This window comes from Castor canadensis, chromosome 5 (assembly GCF_047511655.1).
Source record: "Castor canadensis chromosome 5, mCasCan1.hap1v2, whole genome shotgun sequence".
In the NCBI taxonomy this organism is placed as follows: Eukaryota; Metazoa; Chordata; class Mammalia; order Rodentia; family Castoridae; genus Castor; species Castor canadensis.
In genome coordinates, this window is record NC_133390.1 from 31881689 (window position 1) to 31908318 (window position 26630).

Sequence of the window (26630 nt, forward strand, 5' to 3'; positions counted from 1 at the left end):
TCACATTCTGTCCCATCATTGCACAGAGTCAACAAGTGCTCCACTAAGTCTTCAGTGGGGATCTCAAAAGAAAGACTTGTTGGAAGGCAGCTTCTTAGGCAGTGACTTTGTTTGTGGCCTTATTCCTCTACTTGCAATAACACTGGGCAACAGTAATGTCCACATTTCCAGACTTGCATCATTTAAATCCAGAGTCTGTGTTTCCTCCTCTCTCCTGGTCCAGGGACAGCTTGGAAGCCCCAGGTTAAAGAGACCAAGCCTCATCAGCCTGTGACCCTTGCTGTCCACATGGAACTGGATGCTACCCAACAACTATACTTTCAGGACACTCCATTGTGTTATAACACAGAAATTTTACACGTGTATGAGTTATAGCCGCTAACATTGCCTTAACAATGGAACATTAACAATATTTTCAATATTGTTCTTTATATATGGCAACAAAATTAGTCAAAGCCAAATGTTCTTTAATTTTATTTTGAAAAATTCTAGGGTGTCAATATTATTAGCATGCAAATAGTATATAATTATTTGTAAAGTATAAAGATTTGTATTATCTGATCCTCTTTGTTTTTTTAACATCCAACACAAAATATTACTAATGCTTAATTTCTGATTTATAATGTACAGAGCTGACAGTATACTTCTCAACATTTTTTATAGTTTAAATGTCACTTCTGAAAATCTGACTTTTTTGTCCTCAGTTTTTAAGTACAATTATTTTGCTATTTGTTTTAGATTTAATTAGTAAGCACCTACTAATTTGTATTATTTTGATAATATATTGCCTATAGTGAGTGAATTGTAGTCATGAAGGCTTCTATACCAATTCTTTTAATTCACCTAACACACTTTTGAAGCAGAAATTGTATTTGACCTATAAAGCAATTAGCATCTAAACATATTTCAATGTTGTTTGACATCTCAATTTATCTTTGTTATGAAAAGCAACAAAAAATTTAAACAAACACTGAATGTAAGCATAAGTTGCACATTGTTATAAATTTCCAATACCTGGTTTAAGTATTCCATGGAAGTTTTGTTTTGTTTAGTTTTCATTTGTTTTAGTTCATACAATTTTGAGTTCAATGAGGGTACAGTTTGTGTCTTTCCTGTTTACTGAGTTATCCTTAATGATCAAGTAATAGTATTTGTGAATAGATGAAAAAACTCTACAGGACAGAGTAAGGATGAAATTGAATATTAAAAGCCTTTTGCTTGAAATGTTATTTCTAATGTGTTCTTGGATAAGTTTAAGTTTAGTTGTGAGGTAGCTGCAGTCAGGTGCTCTAAAATTTTGGTCAATGATGAGTCTCATGCATGACCACCATCCCGTAAGATTCTATTGCCTACTTACTAATGCCACAGATGTCTTAGTTTGTGTATATAAACTCTGCAATGTTCACACAATGACAAAATGACCGTGTATTTGTCTATATCTGCTTATCTATGTTTTAAATAAAGCCAATACCATTGAAGCTGTAACCACACTCCATATTCTATTCAGCTTTGCAGTGGCTTGGCCACACGCAAACAAAGCAAAGCAGAACAAGTGGCAGACTGTCAAACCTGATCTGCACTGACACTCACCCAACTGGATAAATTGAGGTTCGCTCTTCACCCCAGGACCAGCCCCAGTGCTGGCTGCCACTTCCACGCTGTATCGGATCCCAGGAACAAGAGAGGGAATGACCACAGAAAAGGTAGAACCATCTACTGTCTTGTTTATATGATATCTAGTTTCGTTGCCCAGACACCAAACCTGTAAGAAGTACACAATGAAAGTCAAGCTGGTAAATGATCTAAGTTGATTCAAAGATCAACATAAAACTGAGATGGGCTTTAGACTCACATAGAATTCAAGCCTATCATGAATCCACCACAGGAAGTTTTAAAAAGTAATTCTTCTTCAAGTTCTAGTCCTACAAGATACTTCCAGCCAAGCCTAGTATTAGTAGTAGCTTCAAGATTTCTTTATGTTTTTTCAGACGCTTTTAAAAGATTATATCAGATAAGTCTGAAAACTTTTGTTGAGGTATATACTTGCTCCTGTATATATTTAGCCCTCTCAGTCCACACCATTAGGTCCTTATCCACCCATATCATTAGTTTTTGTTCTTTTTTTTAACATTATGAAATTATTTGACAAAAAAAAATTTAAAATGACATTGCGGAAAGTTGTACATATCCAGATAAAGAATAATAGGTGTCTCCCATCACTAGAGATTTTCATTGTAGGTGTGATATAGATGACCGGATATCACAAAACCAAGGTGTAGAGAGTTCTGTGTCTGATACTGCCACAGGTCTCTGAACAAGAACTACCTAGCACTTATACCTGCATTTCATAGTTACATCAAATGCAAGAAGCAGTTGATTTAAAAGGAAGGAGAACTTCTGAATGATGTAAAGTGCTTTGCATAAATCTGGTTATTGAAAATAAAGCTGCACTGAAAGAGTAAGAACCATCCTACAATTTTATTCAGCTTATGGTATGCTGAACTATTATCAGTGAGTAAAATTGGAAATCTGATCTTATACTTAAATTGGAATATTGGTCTTTCATAACATATATGAGTTCATAAAGAATAACAATGCATACTTGCAGTGAAAGAGCACTATTACAATAAAAAATTGGATACCACATTAAGTTTGATAATATTTGTGATAGCAAACTACTTTTAGAAAATTAAAATATTTGAACTATACTATAATCCTTACATAAAATTTCATTAAAAGAGTAACCATAGAGACATGTTTTGCAGTGTTCAAGAACTTGGGTATGAGGCATGACAATATTTGGACTCAGTTTCTAAATATAGAAAATGTACAAATAGAAAATGATGTACAGAAGAGGAAAGCATTCTCTGTATTCTTTATGACACTCTTGAGCAACATGCAGGATTAGCTTCAAGTAGGCTATTTTGTAAAGTGTAATAGGAAACAGAACTTAAAAGAAATCTAAAAATACCAGTGTCTTCTATCACTTGATCAATAACTTTTAATTTTTTTCCTAGGAAGTTAATATTATTTAATATAGTTTCAATGTATAACACCAGCAAATGGTTAGACACTATATCAAGATCTGACCATTTGAAACTAAAGAGTCCTTTGTGAATTTTCTTTCCCAATTACATTACACAGCTGAATCAAAGCCACAAACTGATTTTGTACCAGTCAGTCAGGTTCTGAAAGGCATTTTATTATTTTAAATTGACCATGAAGTTAAGTGAAATCCACCCTTTCACATTTCTTGAGTAAAGAAATGAGTTTTGACTCTTAGGGGAAAATGCCTACATTACACAATTTTGCTTGCTAGCAGAGGTATCACCTTATTTTAAATCCTTAAAAATCTTCTACAACCGTCTATTTTTCCAGACTGAAACAGCATCCTGACATGCCTCAGCATTGAAATAACCCTGAAATTCATAATATTATGTGTGTTTTTACTTTCTAATGACTCAGTGATATATGAATGACTCAGTGACACTTAAAAATCTTATTTGAAATACCTTAAAAGCATCCACATTTATCCATTTGTGGCAATATTTTAAATACTTAAAAAAAAAATCCAGACCCATGAATAAACAAAAATTTCATGAACTGATTTTCAATTTGTTTTTTAAAATCACACTAAATAAAATATTATACTTAAAATTAAGCATAGTATACTTATTTACAAATTAATGTGCTACTCAAAAAAATTATGGTCTTTATTTGTGCCTTAACTAAGGATATTCATCAGAATGATCTAGAAAGATTTACCTAAAGACCCATGCAAGGATCCTTTCAGACCAGCTGAATCAGGATCTCTGGGCTGGTGATTAGGCATTCTTTTGCATTTGAAATGCAATTCTACAAGTCATGCTGGAATTAGCTTGTAGTTGAAAATTACTGACCAACAATGGAGAGAGAAAATGTGTCCACACCTCCCTAACCACAGATTCATTTCCACGGACACACATACCAAGGTATGTCCACCGTCCAACCTCAGTGCCTAAGTTCAATTTCATACCCTAACCATAGTTTGAAATAGTGACATATAGAATATAGCAATCTGAATCTATAATTTAGCTGGTAACTCACATATCATGGAAATACAAACTCCTGTGTACAGAGAAGCATGTTTTGCAGTTGAAATCCTTTTAGTATGTAATATATTTATATGTGTTGAAAAAATGCGCATAAAATCTATTTTCTGTTGAGGGATTCTTGATTCAATCTTTCAGTTATCTATTTATCATAGATCATTAGTTTATCCTGTAATATAGATTGATTAATAGGTGAGTTAAAACATACTGTTTTGACTAAATCTTATGTTTTTAACTTAGTTTTTGATGTATCTTGGTGAACTTGACAGTATTTGCTTAACATGAATCCAAGTTGAAACTGTCTATATTCATTAAACAGAGCTGGCTATTCACAGGTAAAAGAGCATTACTTAGAATATCACTTGACAATAAATTATAAATCTTTAGATTATATACAAACATGAAAGTTTATAATCAAAATTTTTTGAGACATGAACTTTTGTCTAGGTACTAAACCAAGGTTTATAGGTAGGAATGATTTCATATATACCAAAGTAGCATTCATAATTATATCTAAGATTCTAAAGTTCCAAAGTTATAAAAAAAAGATAGTAAACCATTTTTTGGTAGAATGTGACTATAACTGTAGCCAATTTCACAGAGTGATCCAATTCTGAACAATGTATTCAAGCTATTTTGGGGTGAAGAGTATTAACAATGAAATTTGTAATTTGTGTGAAATTCGATGAACTTATATATTCTTTGGCCACTTAAATTCTCCTTTAAATTATAATTTTTTTCCAAATAGCTTTTCTAACAAAGAAAATTACTCTAATGACTACATAAAAAGTATTTTTTAATTAATTTGACAAGTTGGTAGTGTTACCAGCAGATGGCGCCAAATATCTATAAATAAGATTTTGTGAGTGGGGTGTGTGTGTGTGTGGGGGGGTGTTTGTCAGTAAATTGACATATGTATATTACCTTATATTCTTGCACCATTCCATTCTGAGTATCTTCTGGAGGTGGCTGCCAACTGACAAGAATTGCAGTTCCATTTCCATCATTCTTTGATACAGTTACACTTCGGGGTGGGGCACTTGGCGCTATAATTGTTTTAAAAAGTAGATGATTAGAGGGTGTTAGAGAACACTAAATGCAGGTAGTTAATATTAAAAGTCCAAAAATAACTATGCAGATATGATATTGCTATATGTATGTATTAAATATGTGTATATTTAACCATAGCCAATCACTTACATAGTATGTGACAAAGATGCATTAAGGAAAATTCTAGATTTCTAAAAAGAGTATACTTGTCATATGTAACTCTTCATACTTATATAAATATTGCTTTTAAATTTCCGGTTATAGGGTGGCCAGCTGTACTGTTTTTCCTAGAACTGAGAGGTTTCCAGAGACACGAGGCATAAGGAGAACATAGTAACGCCGGAAAAGCTCAGGCAAACAGATATTACTCACCTTGTTTGCAAATCTTTAATATTCACTGGATGTGTAGGCTAGCAAGCAAGTTGAGAACAATTTCATCTTTAAATGTGAATTTTAGTTCTGTCTAATTAAACATGTTCTATATATGTCATTAAGTAATACAGTGTTCACTTATTTTTGTGCTGGCCACTATTGAAGCAAATCAACTATTATAGAATTTTGTTTTTTATAGTTATTATAATGAAACGAATTCTCATAGCAAAATATAACGCTCAATATCAAGACAGCTAATAATTAATGCCACTATTAACTTTTTAGCAACTTTAATTAAGGTAATAAAAGCCAAATAAATACACTGCAATGCACAGAAATCACACAGTTCTCCATACTTACCTTCTTCTAAGGTTTTGGCAAACTTAACTTCACTGTCTGCTCCTTGAAATTCATTAAAAAAGGGGCGAGCCTTAATTTCATAGTTGACTCCCTTTCTGAGGTCAGGGATAACCACACTGTTTTTGGTTGGTGTCCTCACTTCAAAAACTAGCCAGTCTGATTCGCCATGGTTGGCTCCAGATGGCCGGTAGAGAATTTTATATCCTTGAATATACTGAGACTGCTGGTCCACCTATTAAAATGAAGAATAAAAATGTAGTCATTCATATCTTTTTATTGATTCATTGAAAAATAATAAATTCATATCTTTTTATTGCTTTCATTGAAAATGTAAAAAAAGTTCTACCTGGCTCCATTCAGGATTTCTAGTTCTAAAAATGTGAAATAAAACAAAATAAAACCACTTGTTCTATAAGGTGATATTTGTTTTCATGAATTAACTTCTGTGCTTTATATGAGGTATCATGTCACTACGAGACACATCGTGTTGAGGTCAGGCAGATGGTTTTTACTATTTTCTGATTCTAAAAATCTGCTTCATAACACTTGGAAATATTTCTAAGTTTTTTTTTTAAGTGTGATGATGAGCCTATCACAAGTTATATATTTATAGTTAATACTTTGTGTCTTTACCCTAAGTCTGGTAACGTTCACTGTATCAACACCATAACAAAAACATACACAAAGAAGAAACTATTCTGTTTAAAGACAGATTACAGCTGCCATCATAAACAATGCTTACATGACAGCATTATTATTGGCATAAAGTGAACAACAGATAGTTAAATTTCACATATAAAATGATGTCACAGAAGTCACCTGCTTAATAAAACTAAGTTCAAATTTTGCAAAATAACTCACTGTCCAGTGTACTTCAACTGCAGAGGAAGAAAGGATGGTAGGGTTGTGCAGGTGCAGGACAACGTCCCCCAGCTCTCTCTGCACCTGCTTGTGGTCCACCCCCTGGCTTGTTGGTGGAACATCTGCAACCATCAGAAGAGTGAGTCAGACTGGATGCACTGAATGAATGGAGGCATGGACGAGCCTCCACTCTGCAATGCTCAGAGAAGAAGAATCATTAGGAGTGTGAAGCCATCCTGAGACACAGAACACGAACAAAACTTAACCTTTTTATAAGTCTCAGATGGAGAGAGAGAGAGAGAGAGAGAGAGAGAGAGAGAGAGAGAGAGAGAGAGGGAGGGAGGGGGAACAAGCAAAAGGCACGGCAAATAGTAATGTTTAAGGAGGGCTCCTCTATGCTACTACAATCCTAAATTTGTTATAAGCTTGTGCAGAGTGGCTGGGGAACAGAAAGAATGGAAATGTGGTGAGTGAAATGAAGCATAGAAAGAAGAACACCTTCATGTTGTAAGATGAAAATGCTTATCTTCCCCATAAAGGTAGATGACAATAAATGGCTACAATAGGGATACAGAAGCCACCATTAAGACATGATGAAATAGGCCTGATTAGATTCATGAGAGTACTTCAATCTAATTGATTTAATTAATGATGGCTTACTTTAATAATACAATAGTATTATGCTAAGGAAGATTTGTAAGTACCTGTGATGAGTTCAAAGAACACAGGCAAATGTAGGAGATAATGGGTCTAGAGTATTCTTAAACACTATTTTGCTGTATGCATACCTAGCCTATAAATTAAGCTTATAAATAAGAAAAATGAGAAAAATAACTGATAATTCTTGCACTAATTCATACATAACTAAGATTTTTGGCTAGTGCTGGCCCTTAGGGCACTCATGATGCCAGGTTACAGAAAGAAAACACTTGATTGTCACCTTCCTATCTTGGGCACATTTCCTTTCTTACTGGTCCCCATTGCTCTTATGATTTTAGCTACCATCTGTCTCTAGGGCAAGAGTAAAGTACTCAGAATAAAACAAGTTGAATATGCACCTCACCTCAGCAATTTAAAAACTGTATGATCCTGGGACAATTTCTTCCCACCCACCCTACCCCGCCCTTTTTCCCTAACCCAAGTCTTCATGCATGTTAGGCAAGTGCTCTGCCACTGATCCACACTCCAGCCATATCCTGGCCCTGGAGAAGATATCTTTCTCTTAAAAAAATTATTAGCATAAATAAATTGTACAAAAGGGTTTCATTGTGATATTTACAACTTCATATAATGTACTTTGATCAAATTCACCTCATCTATGCTCTTTCTAAACCACCCTCCATTTTTCTCTTTTAACATGATGATATTTCCCTGCAAATGACACAGTTTCATTCTTCTTTATGTCTGAATAATTGTCCATTGTATGTATGTGCCATACTGGATACACCACTGGTGATGTATCCAGTAGCCAGTTGGGCACCTGGGCAGATTCCATATCTTGGCTATTGCAAATAGTGCTGCTACAAACATTAGTGTACAAGTATCTCTCTTGTATGATGGTTTATATTCCTTTGAAAACATGCCCATGAGTGTTATGGCAGATAATATGGTAATTCTAATTTTAGTTTCTTGAGGGGCCTTCATACTGATTTCCGTAGTGGTTACTCTAATTTACATTTCTGTCAACAGTTCATAAGGATCCATATTGGCATTTGTTGTTGTTTTCTTGATGATAGCCATTCTGATGGAGTAAGGTGCAATATCAGATTTCTTCACTTCCTTTTCTCTATATATCACATGATGATAGCAAAGAAAGCCACTCTGAGGACTGCTATGAGAACTGCATTTTAGTAAGGCACAAAAAATTGTTTTTTGGTTTTTTTTTGAGAACAAAGGTCAGGCCAATCTTAATAGACTCATAGTGAGTATGCAGGACAATCACTATACATACATATGTATGTGTATATGTATAGAACATCATTATATATATTACATATGTATTTAGCAAATACATGCTAAATGAACATAGGCGTAATTAAAGTGTATTTGTGTTTGGAAAATGCACACTGAATGTCAGCTTCCAAACATTTCCCTCCTATATAAGCTGCCATTCTCAAGGAATCATCTGCTTTTTTAAGAAGTAACTTCAAATATAGAAATAACTATTTTGCAAAATAAATATCACGATTTGCATCTCAATCTCTTAATTTCTCTGCATTAAGATAAACCTGCCTGGCAATCCCTTCAGGAAAATTGACAGATTCCTCCACCCAAAGTGACCAATTTGTAATGGTATCATTATTATTACAGAAATAATATAATATATTCCTATATATTTTAGGATTGCTAACTTCAGAAACAAATGAAAAGTGATGTCTAACAAGAGAAGCTTATGAATTGATCCTTTTATTGTTCTTGCTCTTCTCCTCTTGAAAGAAATATAAGGTAAACAGTCTTTCCTAACATTCTGTATTAGACTTATAGAAAACCTTAGATACTGCTTGTCCAGTATTGGATATCCCTATAAACAACTGCCGAAGGAAAGTTGTTCAGAACTCAGTCACTATGTACAATAACTAAAATTTCTGAAGCAGCAATCAAGAGTCTTCCCAAAAAGAAAAGTCCAGGACCTGATGGATTCTCTGCTGAATTCTATCAGACCTTTAAAGAAGAACTGATACCAACCCTTCTTGAACTGTTCCACAAAATAGAAAGGGAAGGAAAACTGCCAAACACATTTTATGAAGCCAGTATTACACTTATCCCAAAACCAGGCAAAGACACCTCCAAAAAGGAGAACTATAGGCCAATCTCCTTAATGAACATTAATGCAAAAATCCTCAACAAAATAATGGCAAACCGAATTCAGCAACACATCAAAAAGATTATTCACCACAACCAAGTAGGCTTCATCCCAGGGATGCAGGGGTGGTTCAACATATGAAAATCAATAAACGTAATAAACCACATTAACAGAAGCAAAGACAAAAACCACTTGATCATCTAATAGATGCAGAAAAAGCTTTGATAAGATCCAACATCATTTCATGATAAAAGCTCTAAGAAAACTAGGAATAGAAGGAAAGTACCTCAACATTATAAAAGTCATATATGACAAACCTACAGCCAGCATTATACTTAACAGAGAAAAACTGAAACCATTCCCTCTAAAATCAGGAACTTGACAAGGATGCCCACTATCTCCACTCCTATTCAACATAGTACTGGAATTCCTAGCCAGAGCAATTAGGCAAGAAGAAGGAATAAAAGGAATACAAATAGGTAAAGAAACTGTCAAAATATCCCTATTTGCAGATGACATGATCCTATACCTTAAAGACCCAAAAAACTCTACTCAGAAGCTTCTAGACATCATCAATAGCTATAGCAAGGTAGCAGGATATAAAATCAACATAGAAAAATCATTAGCATTTCTATACACTAACAATGAGCAAACTGAAAAAGAATGTATGAAAACAATTCCATTTACAATAACCTCAAAAAAAATCAAATACCTAGGTGTAAACCTAACAAAAGATGTGAAAGACCTCTACAAGGAAAACTATACACTTCTGAAGAAAGACACTGAGGAAGACTATAGAAAGTGGAGAGATCTCCCATGCTCATGGATTGGTAGAATCAGCATAGTAAAAATGTTGATACTCCCAAAAGTACTCTTTATGTTTAATGCAATTCCCATCAAAATTCCACTGACATTCATTAAAGAGATTGAAAAATCTGCCTTGAAATTTATATGGAAACACAAGAGGCCACGAATAGCCAAGGCAATACTCAGTCAAAAGAACAATGCTGGAGGTATCACGATATCTGACTTCAAACTATATTATAAAGCAATAACAATAAAAACAGCATGGTACTGGCACAAAAACAGACATGAAGACCAGTGGAACAGAATAGAGGACCCAGATATGAAGCCACACAACTATAACCAACTTGTCTTTGACAAAGGTGTTAAAAATATATGACAGAGAAAAGATAGCCTCTTCAACAAAAACTGCTGGGAAAACTGGTTAGCAGTCTGCAAAAAACTGAAACTAGATCCATGTATATCACCCTATACCAATATTAACTCAAAATGGATCAAGGATCTTAATATCAGACCCCAAACTCTTAAGTTGATACAGGAAAGAGTAGGAACTACTCTGAAGTTAGTAGGTATAGGTAAGAACTTTCTCAGTGAAACCCCAGCAGCACAGCAACTAAGAGATAGCATACATAAATGGGACTTCATAAAACTAAAAAGCTTCTGTTCATCAAAAGAAATGGTCTCTAAACTGAAGAGAACACCTACAGAGTGGGAGAAAATATTTGCCAGCTACACATCAGACAAAGGACTGATAACCAGAATATATAGGGAACTTAAAAAACTAAATTCTCCCAAAACTAATGAACCAATAAAGAAATGGGCAAGTGAACTAAACAGAACTTTCTCAAAAGAAGAAATTCAAATGGCCAAAAAACACATGAAAAAATGCTCACCATCTCTAGCAATAAAGGAAATGCAAGTTAAAACCACACTAAGATTCCACCTCACCCCTGTTAGAATAGCCATCAGTAGCAACACCACGAATAACAGGTGTTGGCAAGGATGCAGGGAAAAAGGAACCCTCTTACACTGTTGGTGGGAATGTAAACTAATACAACCACTCTGGAAAAAACTTGGAGGCTACTTAAAAAGCTAAATATTGATCTACCATTTGATCCAGCAATACCACTCTTGAGGATATACCCAAAAGACTGTGACACAGGTTACTCCAGAGGCACCTGCACACCCATGTTTATTGTGGCACTATTCATAATAGCCAAGTTATGGAAACAGTCAAGATGCCCCACTACTGACGAATGGATTAAGAAGATGTGGTATCTATACACAATGGAATTTATGCAGCCATGAAGAAGAACGAAATGTTATCATTTGCTGGTAAATGGATGGAATTGGAGAACATCATTCTGAGTGAGGTTAGCCTGGCCCAAAAGACCAAAAATCGTATGTTCTCCCTCATATGTGGACATTAGATCAAGGGCAAACACAACAATGGGATTGGACTTTGAGCACATGATAAAAGCGAGAGCACACAAGGGAGGGGTGAGGATAGGTAAGACACCTAAAAAACTAGCTAGCATTTGTTGCCCTTAACGCAGAGAAACTAAAGCAGATACCTTAAAAGCAACTGAGGCCAATAGGAAAAGGGGACCAGGAACTAGAGAAAAGGTTAGATCAAGAAGAATTAACCTAGAAGGTAACACACATGCACAGGAAATTAATGTGAGTCAACTCCCTGTATAGCTATCCTTATCTCAACCAGCAAAAACACTTGTTCCTCCTATTATTGCTTATACTCTCTCTACAACAAAATTAGAGATAAGGGCAAAATAGTTTCTGCCTGGTATAGAGGGGGTGGGGAGGAGAAAGAGGGGGTGGAGTGGGTGGTAAGGGAGGGGGTGGGGGCAGGGAGGAGAAATGACCCATGTCTTGTATGCACATATGAATATAAAACAATAAAAAAACCCTAAAATTTCTTATGCATCCTCTATATATTCTATTACATTCTGTATTTGTGTACATTTCCTTTAAAATTAGGGCTCAAGAAAAAGACAAATGTGTGTAGATCCAGAATAGTATTAACAGTGGTAACCACCACATACAACAATAACCACCACCACCCCTAGCTCTTCAGCTATGTAGTTGTCTTCCTTACACTACCAAATCTTGCCTGTGACAAGGTGCTAACTCCATTTGTGACATAAGGTCTACTGACTCCTGCAGAGTGGACCTGTGCCCCAACGCTATGCACATTTTACTTTTGACCTCAGATCATGCATAGGTATCTCCACCTGGGGAAGACTCTTCTGCAACTGCATTTCCCAAGTGGCTATAGAAATTATGCTTGCTCCTTTGTGAACTAATGTCTAACAACTCTTTCCTGCATTCTTTCCTCCTTTAATTTCTCCCTCATGGCTTGTGCATTCTGTACCCTACAACAGAATTTTCTTCAGGATCTTTCATAGGTTCATAGGATTGCTGTGATCCTCAGGTTGGCCTTACAGTGTTTCAGAAGCCATCCAAGAATTAAAAATGAAATATGTCTCCATTACTTCTACTCATTGGTGCTTTTACATATTGCCTGGTTTTTTTTTAAAAAAGAAAGCAAATTCCATGCTCCCTCTATTTTTTTTTTCTTTTTTTGGGCTACTCACACCAACATCCTTAAATCTTTTTCTGTGATAGGATTTTCAGTCTTTCATTTACTCCTAACTACTATCCTCATTGCTCTCCTCTTATAAGTCTTAAACAGTGGGACTGGGGGCATAGCTCAGTTGTAGAGCACTTCCCTAGGAGCTGCAAAACCCTGGGTTCAATCCACAGCACCCTTCCAAAACATGTTTTAAAAGTCCATCTGAAAATATAATGCTCACAACAACACATTAGTTCACTCATGATCTGACTAGTTCAGAGTAAAAGCAGAAAGATTACTTGATCCAGACATAATTCTGCTGATGCTAGCAAAGGCAACATTTGTACTTTTGGCAACTACATCACTGAGTTAGTTAAGATAGATGTTTTAATTGACTTCAAACACTAAGTCTATCCACTTCCCTGAGCCCTGATATTCATACACATACACTGCCCTTAAACCTGGTTCCCAGTCTACCCTTTTAAAATTAACGCACCAGGCTTTTTTAAATTTGCTCTATTAATTTTAATCTTGTTAGTGCTGGCTCATCATTCCACTCTGTCAAGATAAATTTTATTGATTCTCTCATTTGGCTCACTAGTAGTCTTTCTTGGTTTTATGATAGTTGCAAATTTTATGAACCTTTTTTATTTTTAGTCTGGACACTAGACTAAAAGAAACACAACTGCTATAACATAAAATAGAAAACAAAATCTTATTTGATGAGGTCATATAATTATTATTGATTAGTTAATTTAATCTTCATCCAATCCTGAAGGGTGGGTCTACTTAGCCCCATTTTATAAGCAAGGAGACTGAAGCTCATAGTTAACTTTCTCAAAACCACAGAGCTAGTAGAGGGAAGAGCAGAGATGAAATTTTTTATTACAAAATGTCTGTTTCCTTGGGGGAGGGGAGATAAAGGAGAATGGTGGATGGGGTGTATTCAAGTATGATATAGTTGATATATTGTAAGAACTTTCATAAATGCCATAATGTACTCCCACTCAGCACAATTAAAAAATGGCTGTTTCCCTATTTCAAACGCTTCTTTTCCTATATGTTCATTTTTCCAATTGAAGAAATAGATTCATTTCACTTAGGTGGTTCCACTAGGTATTTGTGAACAAAGAGAAGTTGATTAAAAATTTTTTAAAAACTCATACTCAAATACAATGTTAGCTACTTCCTCATTTACAAATGAGGTGTGCATTACAAAACCATTCATATGTGTATATGACAGACTAGCATTAACTCTCAGAACCCACTGGACAGAGACCCCTGTAATGGGGACAAAAGCTTAAATTCATTTTACAGCTGTCATCGTTCTGTATTCTTTATGAATGCAGATCTAATGTTGCAAACCTCAAACTGCCTCTAGGGAGGCTCCAAGTGTTTTAATGTTCCTGATGAGGTGACTCATAATTGCAAATATCAGCATTTGGGTGTGTTGAATTCACACAGCAAGAGACAGATGTGGGCATGTTCTACAACTCGGCTTGCTTTTGACAGAAAAAAGTCCTTCCAAAAAAGATTGTTTATGTATGCACTAGAAAAGACCAAACATGAAACATGACTGGCAAACCACCTCCCAAATCAGGAAAAATGCAATTTAAGTCTCTCAGTTACCTTGTGCATAACTTGCTTCTCTCATTAAAACTAATTTGTAATTTTTCTTTGGAAATGTTAACAAGATAGAGACAGGATTCCTTTGTGTGTTAGGAAAAGCATTTTATATTTCTAACCACTACCCTCCAGGACTCACTTTCTTTGATAATATAACAAGCATGTTTTAATTGTAATGACATTGGGTTAACAAAAAGGTAAAGGTTGATTCAAATTCATCAATTTTTTTTCAGTCCAGTATGAATTTTACTGCTATGAGAGCAATAAAATAACAGACTGAGCAAGAAGGTAGATAAGACAGATGATAATCTGTTGTAAGATAAAAATAATTTCAGTTTAAGAAAGATAAAAAGCAATATGTCCAAATGAGAGTCCAAGTGAATACATTTCCTGATTTAAATATCTTAGAAGTGGCTTTTAACATGTCCTTTTTGTATGCTTCTTCAACCCAGCTTTGATCAAAATCTGTTCTCCACTTAAAAGTTTCATATATTGTGGTTCACATAACCTATAATGAAAGACAAATCGAACAACATAAAAACTCACAGTATTTTTTCCCATGATTTGTAGGGGTTTGATTGGACAGAACGATGAAGAACAGATTTCCAAATATCTTTTACATTTATGTGAGTTTGAGAGAGTATTACTTGATTAGGACAGTGATTCTGAAAATTTATCCAGAAATTTATGAGTATTGAAGTTATTTATGTTTCAGGAATAAAATTTACTCAATTTGAAATACAATTATAATATGATTAAGGTATTATCCCCACATGCAACACTATTCAAAAATCACAGAACTGAATAGAATGTGTAAATATTCATTGTATCTTCATCTCGGTGGACTCATGATTTTAGGAAAGGCACCTCTCTGTGTTATCAATCTTCATATTCTCAGTCCAGACAATGATAAAGGTGTATAGATACTGTATTTATGAATTAAAAAATTAAACAGCAGATGTGAATGTGCAATCCTAAAATGTTTTACTCATATAATTCAACACCTAAAGATAAGTCAGTCTCCCATGGTTAAGCAAATCAATATTTACCTTGTGTCTTCACTGGATCTGATATTTGGCTTGGATCACTAATTCCATATGCGTTAGCTGCCCTCACAAGGAAAAGGTAAATTGCATTAGGTTTGAGTCCTTTAATGGCAAATGTTTCTGTTTTCACATTCTCAGCTACGGTCTGCCAGCTGCTACCAGATGCATGGCTAAGGATAGATAGACAAGTTAGAACATGCATACTTAATGGCAAATAATAGTAATAAAAAAATTTAAAAAAAGGAACATTCTCTTCAATCTACCTGAAAGCTTCTATAATGTAAGATGTTGGAGTTGCTCCTGAATTCAAATTTGGCTGCCATGATAAAGTTACTGTATTTCTGCTGACATCTGTAACTTCAGGTTTGGAGGGGGCACTAGGGATTAAATTGGGGTCAGTAGGTCTTGGTGGTTGAACTGGAACACCAAATTCTAAGTGGGGGGAGAAAAAAACAAAAGAAAGAAAGATATTTACACATATAGAGATAAGCATATAAATGTAGGTAACATATCCTCATACCTTATCAGGAACAAGGACATTTACTTCATCAACTTCTTAATAAGAAAGCTGAAAATGTAATTTTCAGCTTTATTTTAAAGCAAAAAGTATTAATTTACCTTGGACATCAATGTAAGCACTCCATGTTGCTTCGCCACTGGGTGTTGATGCAGTGCAGGTGTACCGACCAGTGTCACCCAGCTGCGAAGGCAGACAGAAAATAAATATTTGGAGCAATCAAGAGCTTACTGGGCTGGAAAAGCAATTACAGGCTTGTATATGGTCCATGAATATGGATAACTATAGTAAAATCTGCTAGCCAGAAACCTTAATTGAATGTTTGTATTGAATGTGAAAGAAAATATTGCACAAAGACAGAAAAAAAGTTTTTATATGGTTTTTCTAGTTACATAATGGAAAGTATAATATAAATTGCATTAAAATATGATCAGTGTTAGAGACAACAGACAATTATTAAAGTATATAACTTTTCAAATTCAATGGGGGTAATCTTTATTGCTAAATTATATTTTTATATTTAATAAGCCACATCATCATAAGGCTTCCTTTATATGTTATTGGAGTTATACTTATATGGATATATGAAATAAACAGATATTTACAGAATAGGGTTAGGGGAAAAAAAGGGTTCTTTTTAAGGATGCTCTACTTTGTCTCATTTCTTTATCCTAAAATGTAAGGCAGTCTGACAAGTATAGCGCTAAACAGTTGCTAGAATGAACAGTTTCTTCCTCTGAAGGCTGAATGCCAAAAAATGAACATAGGCCAGCCATACATTCAACTTTAAAATCATTAGCAGCACAATAAAACCACATATCTCTGCTTAATCTAATAGCTCTATCTAACATTTGATAAAGCAAGACTCTTGTAATGTTGCTCTGGCAATTGCAACAGCAAAGTCAAAATAGTTGTCACAAAGAAGTACAACATATTAACTTTAGTGACACACAAAATGAACTGTGATGCTGATCCAAAAACCCCAAAGAAGCCACCCACAATAGGCAATAAAGCAATTGAAATTTGTGTTTATCGCTGTCAAGACATTTCTTTCATATGCCTCAGGAGCTTGTCTGATCTTGACCTAAACAGCAAAAGCAAAACAAAACAAGAGTCCTGAAAGAACAGGTATGAGGTGTGATGCTCTGGGAAGGTAAATCCCTAAATTGTTTCCACCAACCTGTGGTCTTTTCATCACTGAACATTGTGATTTGGAATGTACACTCACTGTGTACATGGCTTTATAGCTTTTGTTTGCACATACAGTACTCTGTACTGAATCAAATATTCACAATAGAAGAATTATTCACATACACAGAACGTAAAATAGCAGTGGAAAATATCTTTGAAAATGTTTTATGAAATGTCTGCATCATACCACTAACTAGGAAGGTAATTTTTTCCTCCACAAATCCCCACCTACTTTCCTCAATAGGTTTTAGAAAGCATTTTTTCCCTCCTCCTCCATGGAACCTAAATTGTTTGTCCTGGGCTAAACTATGAGTCAAATCATCTCAAACATACTAGTGGAAAATCTGAGCAAATAATGCATCAAATAAATAAGTATATGTTAATACTTATATTCAGTATTCAATTAAGACTAAGAGATTTTCATACTTGTTGAACAAATCAGGAAACCCAGGGTGTCATTTCAAATTACCTTAGCATATCGAATCTGCAACACTCCAGTCTCCAGCTGTTTGATTCGAGAATCTTGGGTTGAAACAAGAGTTCCATCCTTTCTCCACAGAATCGTGGGCACTGGACTGCCTGTGGCCACACAGCTGAGGACGAAAGTACCATCTACTGCAACAGTCTGATTTACAGGACCTTGTCGAATGACAGGGGGAGGCCGGTCTGCAATCACTGCCAGAAGAAACAACAGGAAATAGATTTCTGCAACTGGAAGCAATTTTCTAATCATCTGAGCAACAGCAGTTGCTGTAGGCTTTGAAACAAACTCAAGATAATTAAACAAGTAATGAAAGTAGGGTCTCCTACTTTAATTATTCAGAATGCATTTATATGATACACTGATTCAGAATATTAAAATGAGACACAATGTATACTTTGAAAATATCCATCCACTGACTGAGTGTGCTGCATTTGTCAAATGATCTACTTACTAAGTAAGGATTGTGGATGCTGAAGAACATACACAGTGACAAGAATAGAACACTGTAAACACGAAAACACACAACAAAAACAAAAGCATTTATCCTAAGGAAACATGAGTCAAATTTTAATGAACGAACCAAAGCCACCTCGATTTCAAAAATCTTTTAAGTACAACAAATAAAGCATGATACATGCCAGCATGCTTGACGATTTTGAATTTAAAAAGTGTTTTGGACTTTCATTTACACATCAATAGAACTGAACTCCCTGTATCTTTTTATCCTGGAATTTTTCACAATTAAATTATACATGAGTGAAATTTACCCAGATACATGTTGGTAGGCTGATCAAAAAAGAAAACTCAAAAGGTGATACCCAAACTTGGGCAAATACCAAAATCCCATATTGGAATTAATAGGAATGGTAAAAGCATTTCTGTTAATCCTGTCACTTTAAAATAGTTTCAATGCACTATGAAAAGTAACAATGAAAGGAATTTTATTTTATGCAAATGAAAATATTACATAAAACAAAAAATCTTGAACACTTTGTCTGAAACAGTCATTATTTTATGGAAAATGTAAGCAAGTATAGGGAATAAGAATAAATCCTGCATTAGAAAAATACTCCCATCCCTTGACATAGGAAGTTTATGTGAAAATCTGTGGATTTTTTTTTTTTAGTAAATAAAAAGAAAAAAATAACATTTCAGGAATTTTTGCTAGTCATTAAGCTTTAAAATTCTGGGTATCAGTTTGAGTTTTTTATTAAGACACAGATATACAAAAGAAGATCTAAAAAGCTGCCTGATTAAAGGAAGCTGGTTGCCAGAGTAACTAAATTTTGAATGCAATAATTTGCAAATCTAGATGTGTTGTGCTCAATGTTTCATGCACCAAAGATTTTTACAAACTGGAATCACACTTCAATTTGCTTCTCATTTATCATTTAATAATTGTTAAATTTGTGTCTTCAAAAATTTTTAAAGAGCAATGGCATGAAATCAGAAACTGTGCACTTCCACTCTTCCAATTCTCTTCTGGGCCTCCATTGCTGATCTGAAATTTGCTAAATACAACAGGGTGTATTGGAAGGCTGGATTTTGAAACTTGGCAGGAGTGTTTTAGATATACCTGGTTGAAAAATGTGAGCCAGTAAATCCTTTACTTAGAATTTAAAAATCTTTTCTACGTGTTGAGACTTGCTAAAATCAAATTACAGGTCCCTCCTGATATGTGTGATAAAAATGTATGAAAATATTTTATTGCATTGGGGTTTCATAAGACCACCTGTGTTCCCTTGATTATGAGAACAAATGAATATGTATTTTAGGACATTAATTAAATTAGTAACAGTGCTTCATTATAATTGATTGTAATTGAGTCCAGTAAAAGTATGGTTTACAATTTACAGTCTTGTTATATTTAGAAATCCAGTACCTGGGGATTTAATGAATTTTCTGTATATTTACAGTTCCATTATTTGGCATCATGCATGCCTCACTTCCTTATTTCATCTTTTTTTTTTGTTTGTGTGGGATTAAACCCAGGGCTTTGCATGCTAGGTACGTGCTCTACCACTTGAACCACACTGAATTCCATCCAAAGCCAGCTTATTGAGGCTGCTACTCTGGCATTTATTTCAGCATGATTTTCACTGGTCAATTAACAAAATTAAAGCAAGAAAAGATCAGTTCTGTTATCTGCCATGTGACAATGGGCATTCTTTTCAAGTTCTCTGAGCTTCTGCTGCTGTTGCTTCTTTAAAAATTTGTAAAATGAGAATAATAAGTTTTATTCAAAATAGCTGAGGGAACTTCTATAGAGATTTAAACAAAATAATAAGTACAAAAGTGGACAATTGCAAAAGGTATGAAGTATGATGTCACTTGTCCTCTTCTGTGAAAAACTAATATGTAAACCAGAGGCGAAAAATGTAAGTGGTATTGTTTTTGGTAGAAAAAAATTAAAACTATGATGTTGTCATTAATTAGAATAAAATACTAATGAAATATCTAAACTTACACCAAAGAACGTAGTATATTTATGAGCTAAACATACATTTAGACTTTGTATGACAAATTTCAAGTTAGGATATAATATCTTATATTTAAGTTTTTAGAATGAAATATCAGGCAATAAAACAGAAAGCATAAGAAACCCAAATGTTTAACAAAGTAAGTAATCACATGGACTTGGATCAGAGAGATGAAGTGTTGTATAGCGCAAATGCTCTACAAGTCACTATGGAGCGCATGAGTGTGTCTAGAGTGATGAAGGAACTGGCTGTGTAATTATATTCAATTTTAAATAGTTTAAAGTTAAATTTAAAGGCCCACATGTGCTAAGCCTACCACATCAGACAGTGCAGATTTATGTTTTAAATCTCAGTTCTGTTACTTATTATTGATATGATTTGGGCACACCTCTTCACTACTCTCTGCCTCAGTTTACTCATCAGTAAAATGAGACGCTGTCAAATGGCACTGTCCATCTGTGAAAATTTTTAACATGGTGCCTGGGATTAAATAAGCATTGAGTCATGAGAGCTTATTATTAATAAGTATCAGTACAACAGAAATAATAACAGTAGTGGTAGTTTAACAGTATAGTGTAATAGGTGGTGTTGCCATGTTATTACAGAGTCTATAAAAGTTTCTTATTGTTTCCCCGCATACAATGAAAGACTTAAAGCCCCTAAAAATAAATAATGTCAAATTAGAATGTAATGTTCTACTACCAGAAAAGTAATGATCTAGATCTAAGTATATTTCTGAAGCAATTTTAGTGAGAAAGAACACAAAATAACACTGTTTGGTTCATATATGAAAAAAAATCTATACTTATACACCAATGAGTAATATATCACAATTGTCATTCATTTGCAAAGTACTTTTGAACACCACATTTTGCATATCTCTGATTTAGGCTACAAAATATTGTCATTCCCTTTTAGGGATTAGGGAACCAAAGGTGGAAGTTCAAGTGATTTCTCCAAGTCAAATAGTGACTGATAAATCTTCCTTTTCTGAATAAAGGCTAGCACTCTTGGCAATGAATGTCTATAGTTTTTGAGCAATGAATGCAAAATTATTTAAATTTTTACTCATTCAATAATCATTAAGTTATTTTTTCTTATATTCTAGTAATAAAGAGAACAGACATTTTTAACCAAACAGTGACATAAATTTGTATGTTCCTGAGTCAAATGCTATTAAGGGATAGCAGCAAAGCTACAGAGTAGTATTGCAAAGACAGCTGTCACTCTGTGCCTTATGCTTTATTCTGCTTTTGCCTTTGTTCCGTTGGCAAACAGTAAAGAAGGTCAAGAAGCTAAAATGTCTTAGCATTGAGAACATACTCTACCTGCCAGCTCTTCTCTTGATCAGACTTGGCAGTATATAAATACTGATATTGCCTGTACTCACGATAACTACAGTCTTACCTATGAAGAATGGGTCTATAGTTGTAAGTTGTTTCAACAATATCAATGAACTTCAAAATAAGAAAACAAAACTAAAAACATGGTACAAAAACAGTAAGCATAATACCACCAAAACTCCCCAAAACTCCTTTAGAGATTGTAAGGTGAAACATAATATTTAGTGTTGCAAAGGAACTGGCTATCACAGATAAAACTGAAATTCACAAATTTGAGCTGTTTACAATTTTACTAAAAGCTCTATGCATGATCTAGTCTCATAAACACAATTAACTAGTATAATGTCCTGTCAGCACATAGAAAACTTTGTTTCCAATTATAATTCCCAGAATAAGGTACTCGAGAATACTTTAACATAGTATTTTTGCATTTCATCTAAACCAATATATACATTACAATTACAAATGTATGCGCAATTACAAATGTATGTGCAATTCTATGTTCTACTGTTTTTTTTTTTTTTTTGGTGGTACTGGGGTTTGAACTCAGGGCTTTATGCTTGCTAGGTAGGCGCTCTACCACTTGAGCCACTCCGCCAGCCCCTGTTCTACATTTTATATGGTGTGGTCTTCACATTCATGAGTTAATGACTATAATGTACATATGATATTGTAAAAAAATTAGGTAATTCTAAATAATCAGAGCCAGTACATACAGAATATATATTATTGACAGGGGTAAGAGTTTGAGCTTTTGATTGAGAAAATCCTGGTTCTGAATTCTCGCTCAACCAGAAGCAAGTTGTCTTCTCCCTCACTGTTTCCTGTAGTCTCTCAAAAAATATCCATTGAACATTTATCACACATTGGACCCTGCCTGGGTGGATACTGGATGTATATTTAATTTAACTAAGCTGATGCAAGCCCCAATCTCATGGAACTTGGGGTCTAATGAAGAATACAGGAAAATAAACAGAGAAGTCAGGACAGTATGGAAAACATCTGTATATGTATGGTAGGAATGAAAGCATAAAACTCATACTTGAGGAGTCAGGGAATACTTCTTGAAGGAAGGAAAATTTTGAGTTACTGGAAACAACATGTGCAAAAGTCAATATAAAGGAAAAAAGTCCCTAGAAAATTAAAGTAAAATTAAAGGAGGTGAGCAACAAGGTATTCAGACCTGAGTTTGTAGGTGGTCAGAATAGGAATTGTAAAGCACATTTAAGGACTACCAACTTTATTCTGTGAATACTAGGTGACTAAATAATGGAAATGATGTTCTACAAAAAGTCCTCCAAAAATCTCGAAATTCAAGGGTATCTACACAAATCCTAGCCACCATTATACTTACTGGTGAAATATTAAATATTTTCCTTCTGAAGTTAAGACCAAGAAAAATATATCCACTAGCATCACTTCTGCTAACTACTGGTGGTCACAGACAATGTACAGCATGGCACAGAAATGAAAGGTATACATATTGAGGAGGAAGTGAAACTGTCTTTACTTATATTTGACATTTGTGCATAAATTTTTTCAGGATAATTTACCTAGAAACTTTTACAAATAATGAATGGAGTCAGCAAAGTTGCTGGACACAAGCTTAATACACAAAAGTCACTTGTACCATGAGGTACTTTTCTCAAACAATGGAATAATGAAATTTAAAAAATGCATATGCAGTCATATCCAAAAAGTATAAAATGCCTACATATAATTCTAGTAAAATATGTGCAAGGACTCTATTTTAAAACATTATTGAGAGAAATTAAAGAAAATCTAAATAAATGGAGAGATATATGTGGGATACAAATCATTTCTCTGAGTAGAAAACCTCAGGTTCTGAGGATGCTAGTTCTCATTAAGTTATCCAAAAACTTAAATAAAATCAAAATTTAGAACTTATATTATTTGTTTAGGGGGTATATATGGAATTTTGAGACACTGATTTTTAAATTTATGAAGATGCAGAGGATCTCCAATAGTAAATTTAAAACAGAGTTGAAGGCTAACACTACCAATTTTTAAGACTTACTATAACACTGGAGTAATTAGTACAATATGTACTGGAATAAATAGATCACTGGAACAAAATAAAGAGAGACCACAAACTGCCCACACATCCATGTTTCTTTGAATTTTGAAAACATATCACAGCAGTTAGATGAATAAAGGATGGTCTTTTCAATAAATGATGTTGGAATAATTAATTTGCACAAAGAAAAAAATTTTGATTAACCCCTAACTCATACCAAAATTAATTCAAGATGAACAAAAATCTTGAATGTCAAAGGTATAAATAAAAAAGCTTCCAGAAAAAGACATAAACACTGTTTTGTTGTCTCAAGGAAGGAAAGGATAGTAAAAGCACCAGTACTAAAAGAAAAATAATAGGTTGGTCTTCATTAAATTTAATTGCTTAATCCTTAAAATCATTAAGAGAAAAACAGGGAAAATATATCTGATGAAGAATTGTATCTAGAATATATGAGAAAATAAAAAGGAGAACAAGTAGTACAGATGTCAACCAAAAGGTAAAACAAGAAAATTGAGTTCACATGACTACCAATAAACATGTATAGGAGGAATATTTAGCTTTACTAATAAAAAAACCCTAACTGGAAACAATCCAACAATAAGAGAGTTCATAAACATTCTAGGTACATTTATGCAATGGGATACTTCACAGCACTAAAAAACAATGAACTACTGATACATACATGGTCCAATGACTATTTTGAACCAAAGATACCATACACATGAACTTATCTACTCTATGATTTCATTTAACTGAGTTTCAAGAGTAGGCAAAACTAATCAATGATGATGAAAGTCAGTAAAGTGACTATCTCTGCCAAAGAGAGTCTTTTTGATTAGAAATAGTCCTGGAAATATGTCATATTTTGGTCTGTGTTGTCATCATATGAATTCTTTCATCACACTGCATTCACTTACTCTACTTATTTTATAATATCTATATCTGAATCTATATTATATTTCAATTTACATAATTGGAAAGAAAAGAGGGATATTGTGGAAGAAATATAATTTGGGAGGCAGTGATAAGAAACAGATGGAATGAGAAGGTTATTGCAGTTCTGACTACTGATGACAAGGACTGGGGGTTATGATAGTGATGCAGACAACTTGATGGATTTTAAACAGTATTGAGTGGATACAGTGATAAGGATGGATGGGAAGTCAAAGATGCCGCCATGGTTTACAATTAAAGAAGCAACCGTTATTATACTGGATGTTTAAATCATTACCTGATGCTTAAAAAAAATCAAGTACACTAAATGAACATAGCAAACATCTTTCATTCCTGTTCCATCTTCTTCCTTGCATGACATAATGTCTCTATCTTTGCATGAGATTGTTCATCTACTGTTTAGAGTTAAGAAATAATTCTGAGACAGGATAGATAGATGAGGAGAGGTAAATTATATTATCTTAATAGATATTTAAAGGGCCAGACTCTGACATTGGAACAATGAAGTAAAGGATGGAGAGCCAAAAACAGATCCTCCTTTTGGATGCTAAGTTACAGAAACAGAGACACATAGAGGAGCTACTTGCATTTGCTTTCTAATTTGAGATGTCAACAAACTACAGGGATCCTTGGATGTGTGAAGAATAATCAAAGGGAAGTCCTAAAGTACACCTATTGTCTCTGTGATTTGGGTGGGATGTAGGTGTGATTGGATGTGATTTTAGGTGTGATTTGTGAGGATGACCCCTCCCTATTTTAACAGTCATCTCAGCCACTCAGGTCCATTATCTTTGACCATGTATATTCCCCCAGCTCTCCAGTATAAAACTAGGCGATGGGGAAACACCAGTTTAAGTCTTTGCTCCCATTTCCTACATGGGGAACTGGAAATGTTTCTTTCTCCTTTCCACCTCCCTCCCACCTTATCTCTCCTTTATCCTGTTATACTAAAATACATCCTTGCTAAAACTTTCACCTTGTGAGACTCCTTGTTTTGAGACACCTTGAAATGCTTGTCACATTTGTGGATCTCAAGGACCTTTGATTTTGCTTGGAGACTGAGACTCTGTGGGAGCCCCCTCGTCTGTCCTCTGATGACAATTCCATTTTCTCTAATGAATTTAGTTTTATGAGCAACAAATACCTCAACACTATTTTGTCTTTAGTTCTGTTTTTATTGTAGAAGAATTTTTTTACTATAATATTTTCTTAATTATACACACACAAACATACATAAATACACATATATTTTTAAATATCCTAAATATGTTTATGTATTTATAGGTATTTTTCTTATGTGAAATAAATGTGTACATATGAGCATATTTCTTATACTGATAGGCATTTTCCTTATTTGAAATACATATTTAATTAGCTAAATATTCTTTCATCTCAAATACACATATATAGATGTGCGCATATATAAATATGTATTTATAGGCTTTTAGCTTGTCTGCTTCCATCTTCTCAAGTTATCAGTACTCCTTATTTTATAACTTGGAGATTTTCTCCATTACCATATCTCTAAAATATACTTGCCAATAATTGAAAATGTTTAGAAGCATTTATAAGTAGAATATAATCAGATTATTAAGAAAAACTTGTACATTATCATGGGTTGTGAATTGTCAGATTCTAGATTTATGAACAACTCATATTAATCACCCTAATTTAGAGGAAAAAGAATGAAATATAATTTACACTGAGATTACAAACTAATATTTTTTCCATGTCTCATGTTTTTCCTAAAACATAAAAACATTTCTACATACAACTGTTCAGTATAAACTCAGATAATTGCTGATCTTATCAATCAAGCTTTTTAGTTAAAAGAAGCTTTTTAGCTAAAAAAAGAATTTTTTTTTTGTAGTTTAAACTCAGGGCTTCATGTTTGCAAAGCAGGTGTTCTACGGCTTGAGACACACCTCCAGCCCAAAAGAAGAATTTGGGTTTTATCATTACCCTCTTTATTTTCATATAAAAATAATGTGAGAAAAGACTTCTGCACAGCAAAGGA

The 26630-nt window shown here is 34.1% G+C and overlaps 1 protein-coding gene across 8 annotated transcripts in view; it reads right to left on the reverse strand.

The window, feature by feature from the left end:
* The window catches only part of Robo1 (roundabout guidance receptor 1), a 1075667-nt gene that overhangs the window by 51410 nt on the left and 997627 nt on the right, over nucleotides 1-26630 (reverse strand). For all 8 annotated transcript variants that reach the window (XM_074072928.1, XM_074072923.1, XM_074072927.1 and 5 more), the window contains 8 exons: nucleotides 17781-17986; nucleotides 16222-16303; nucleotides 15867-16035; nucleotides 15607-15773; nucleotides 6735-6856; nucleotides 5874-6105; nucleotides 5016-5137; nucleotides 1591-1762 (listed from right to left, as the gene is read on the reverse strand). In XM_074072928.1, the coding sequence (XP_073929029.1) occupies nucleotides 1591-1762; nucleotides 5016-5137; nucleotides 5874-6105; nucleotides 6735-6856; nucleotides 15607-15773; nucleotides 15867-16035; nucleotides 16222-16303; nucleotides 17781-17986 (1272 nt within the window). The remainder of the gene's footprint in view (nucleotides 1-1590; nucleotides 1763-5015; nucleotides 5138-5873; nucleotides 6106-6734; nucleotides 6857-15606; nucleotides 15774-15866; nucleotides 16036-16221; nucleotides 16304-17780; nucleotides 17987-26630) is intronic.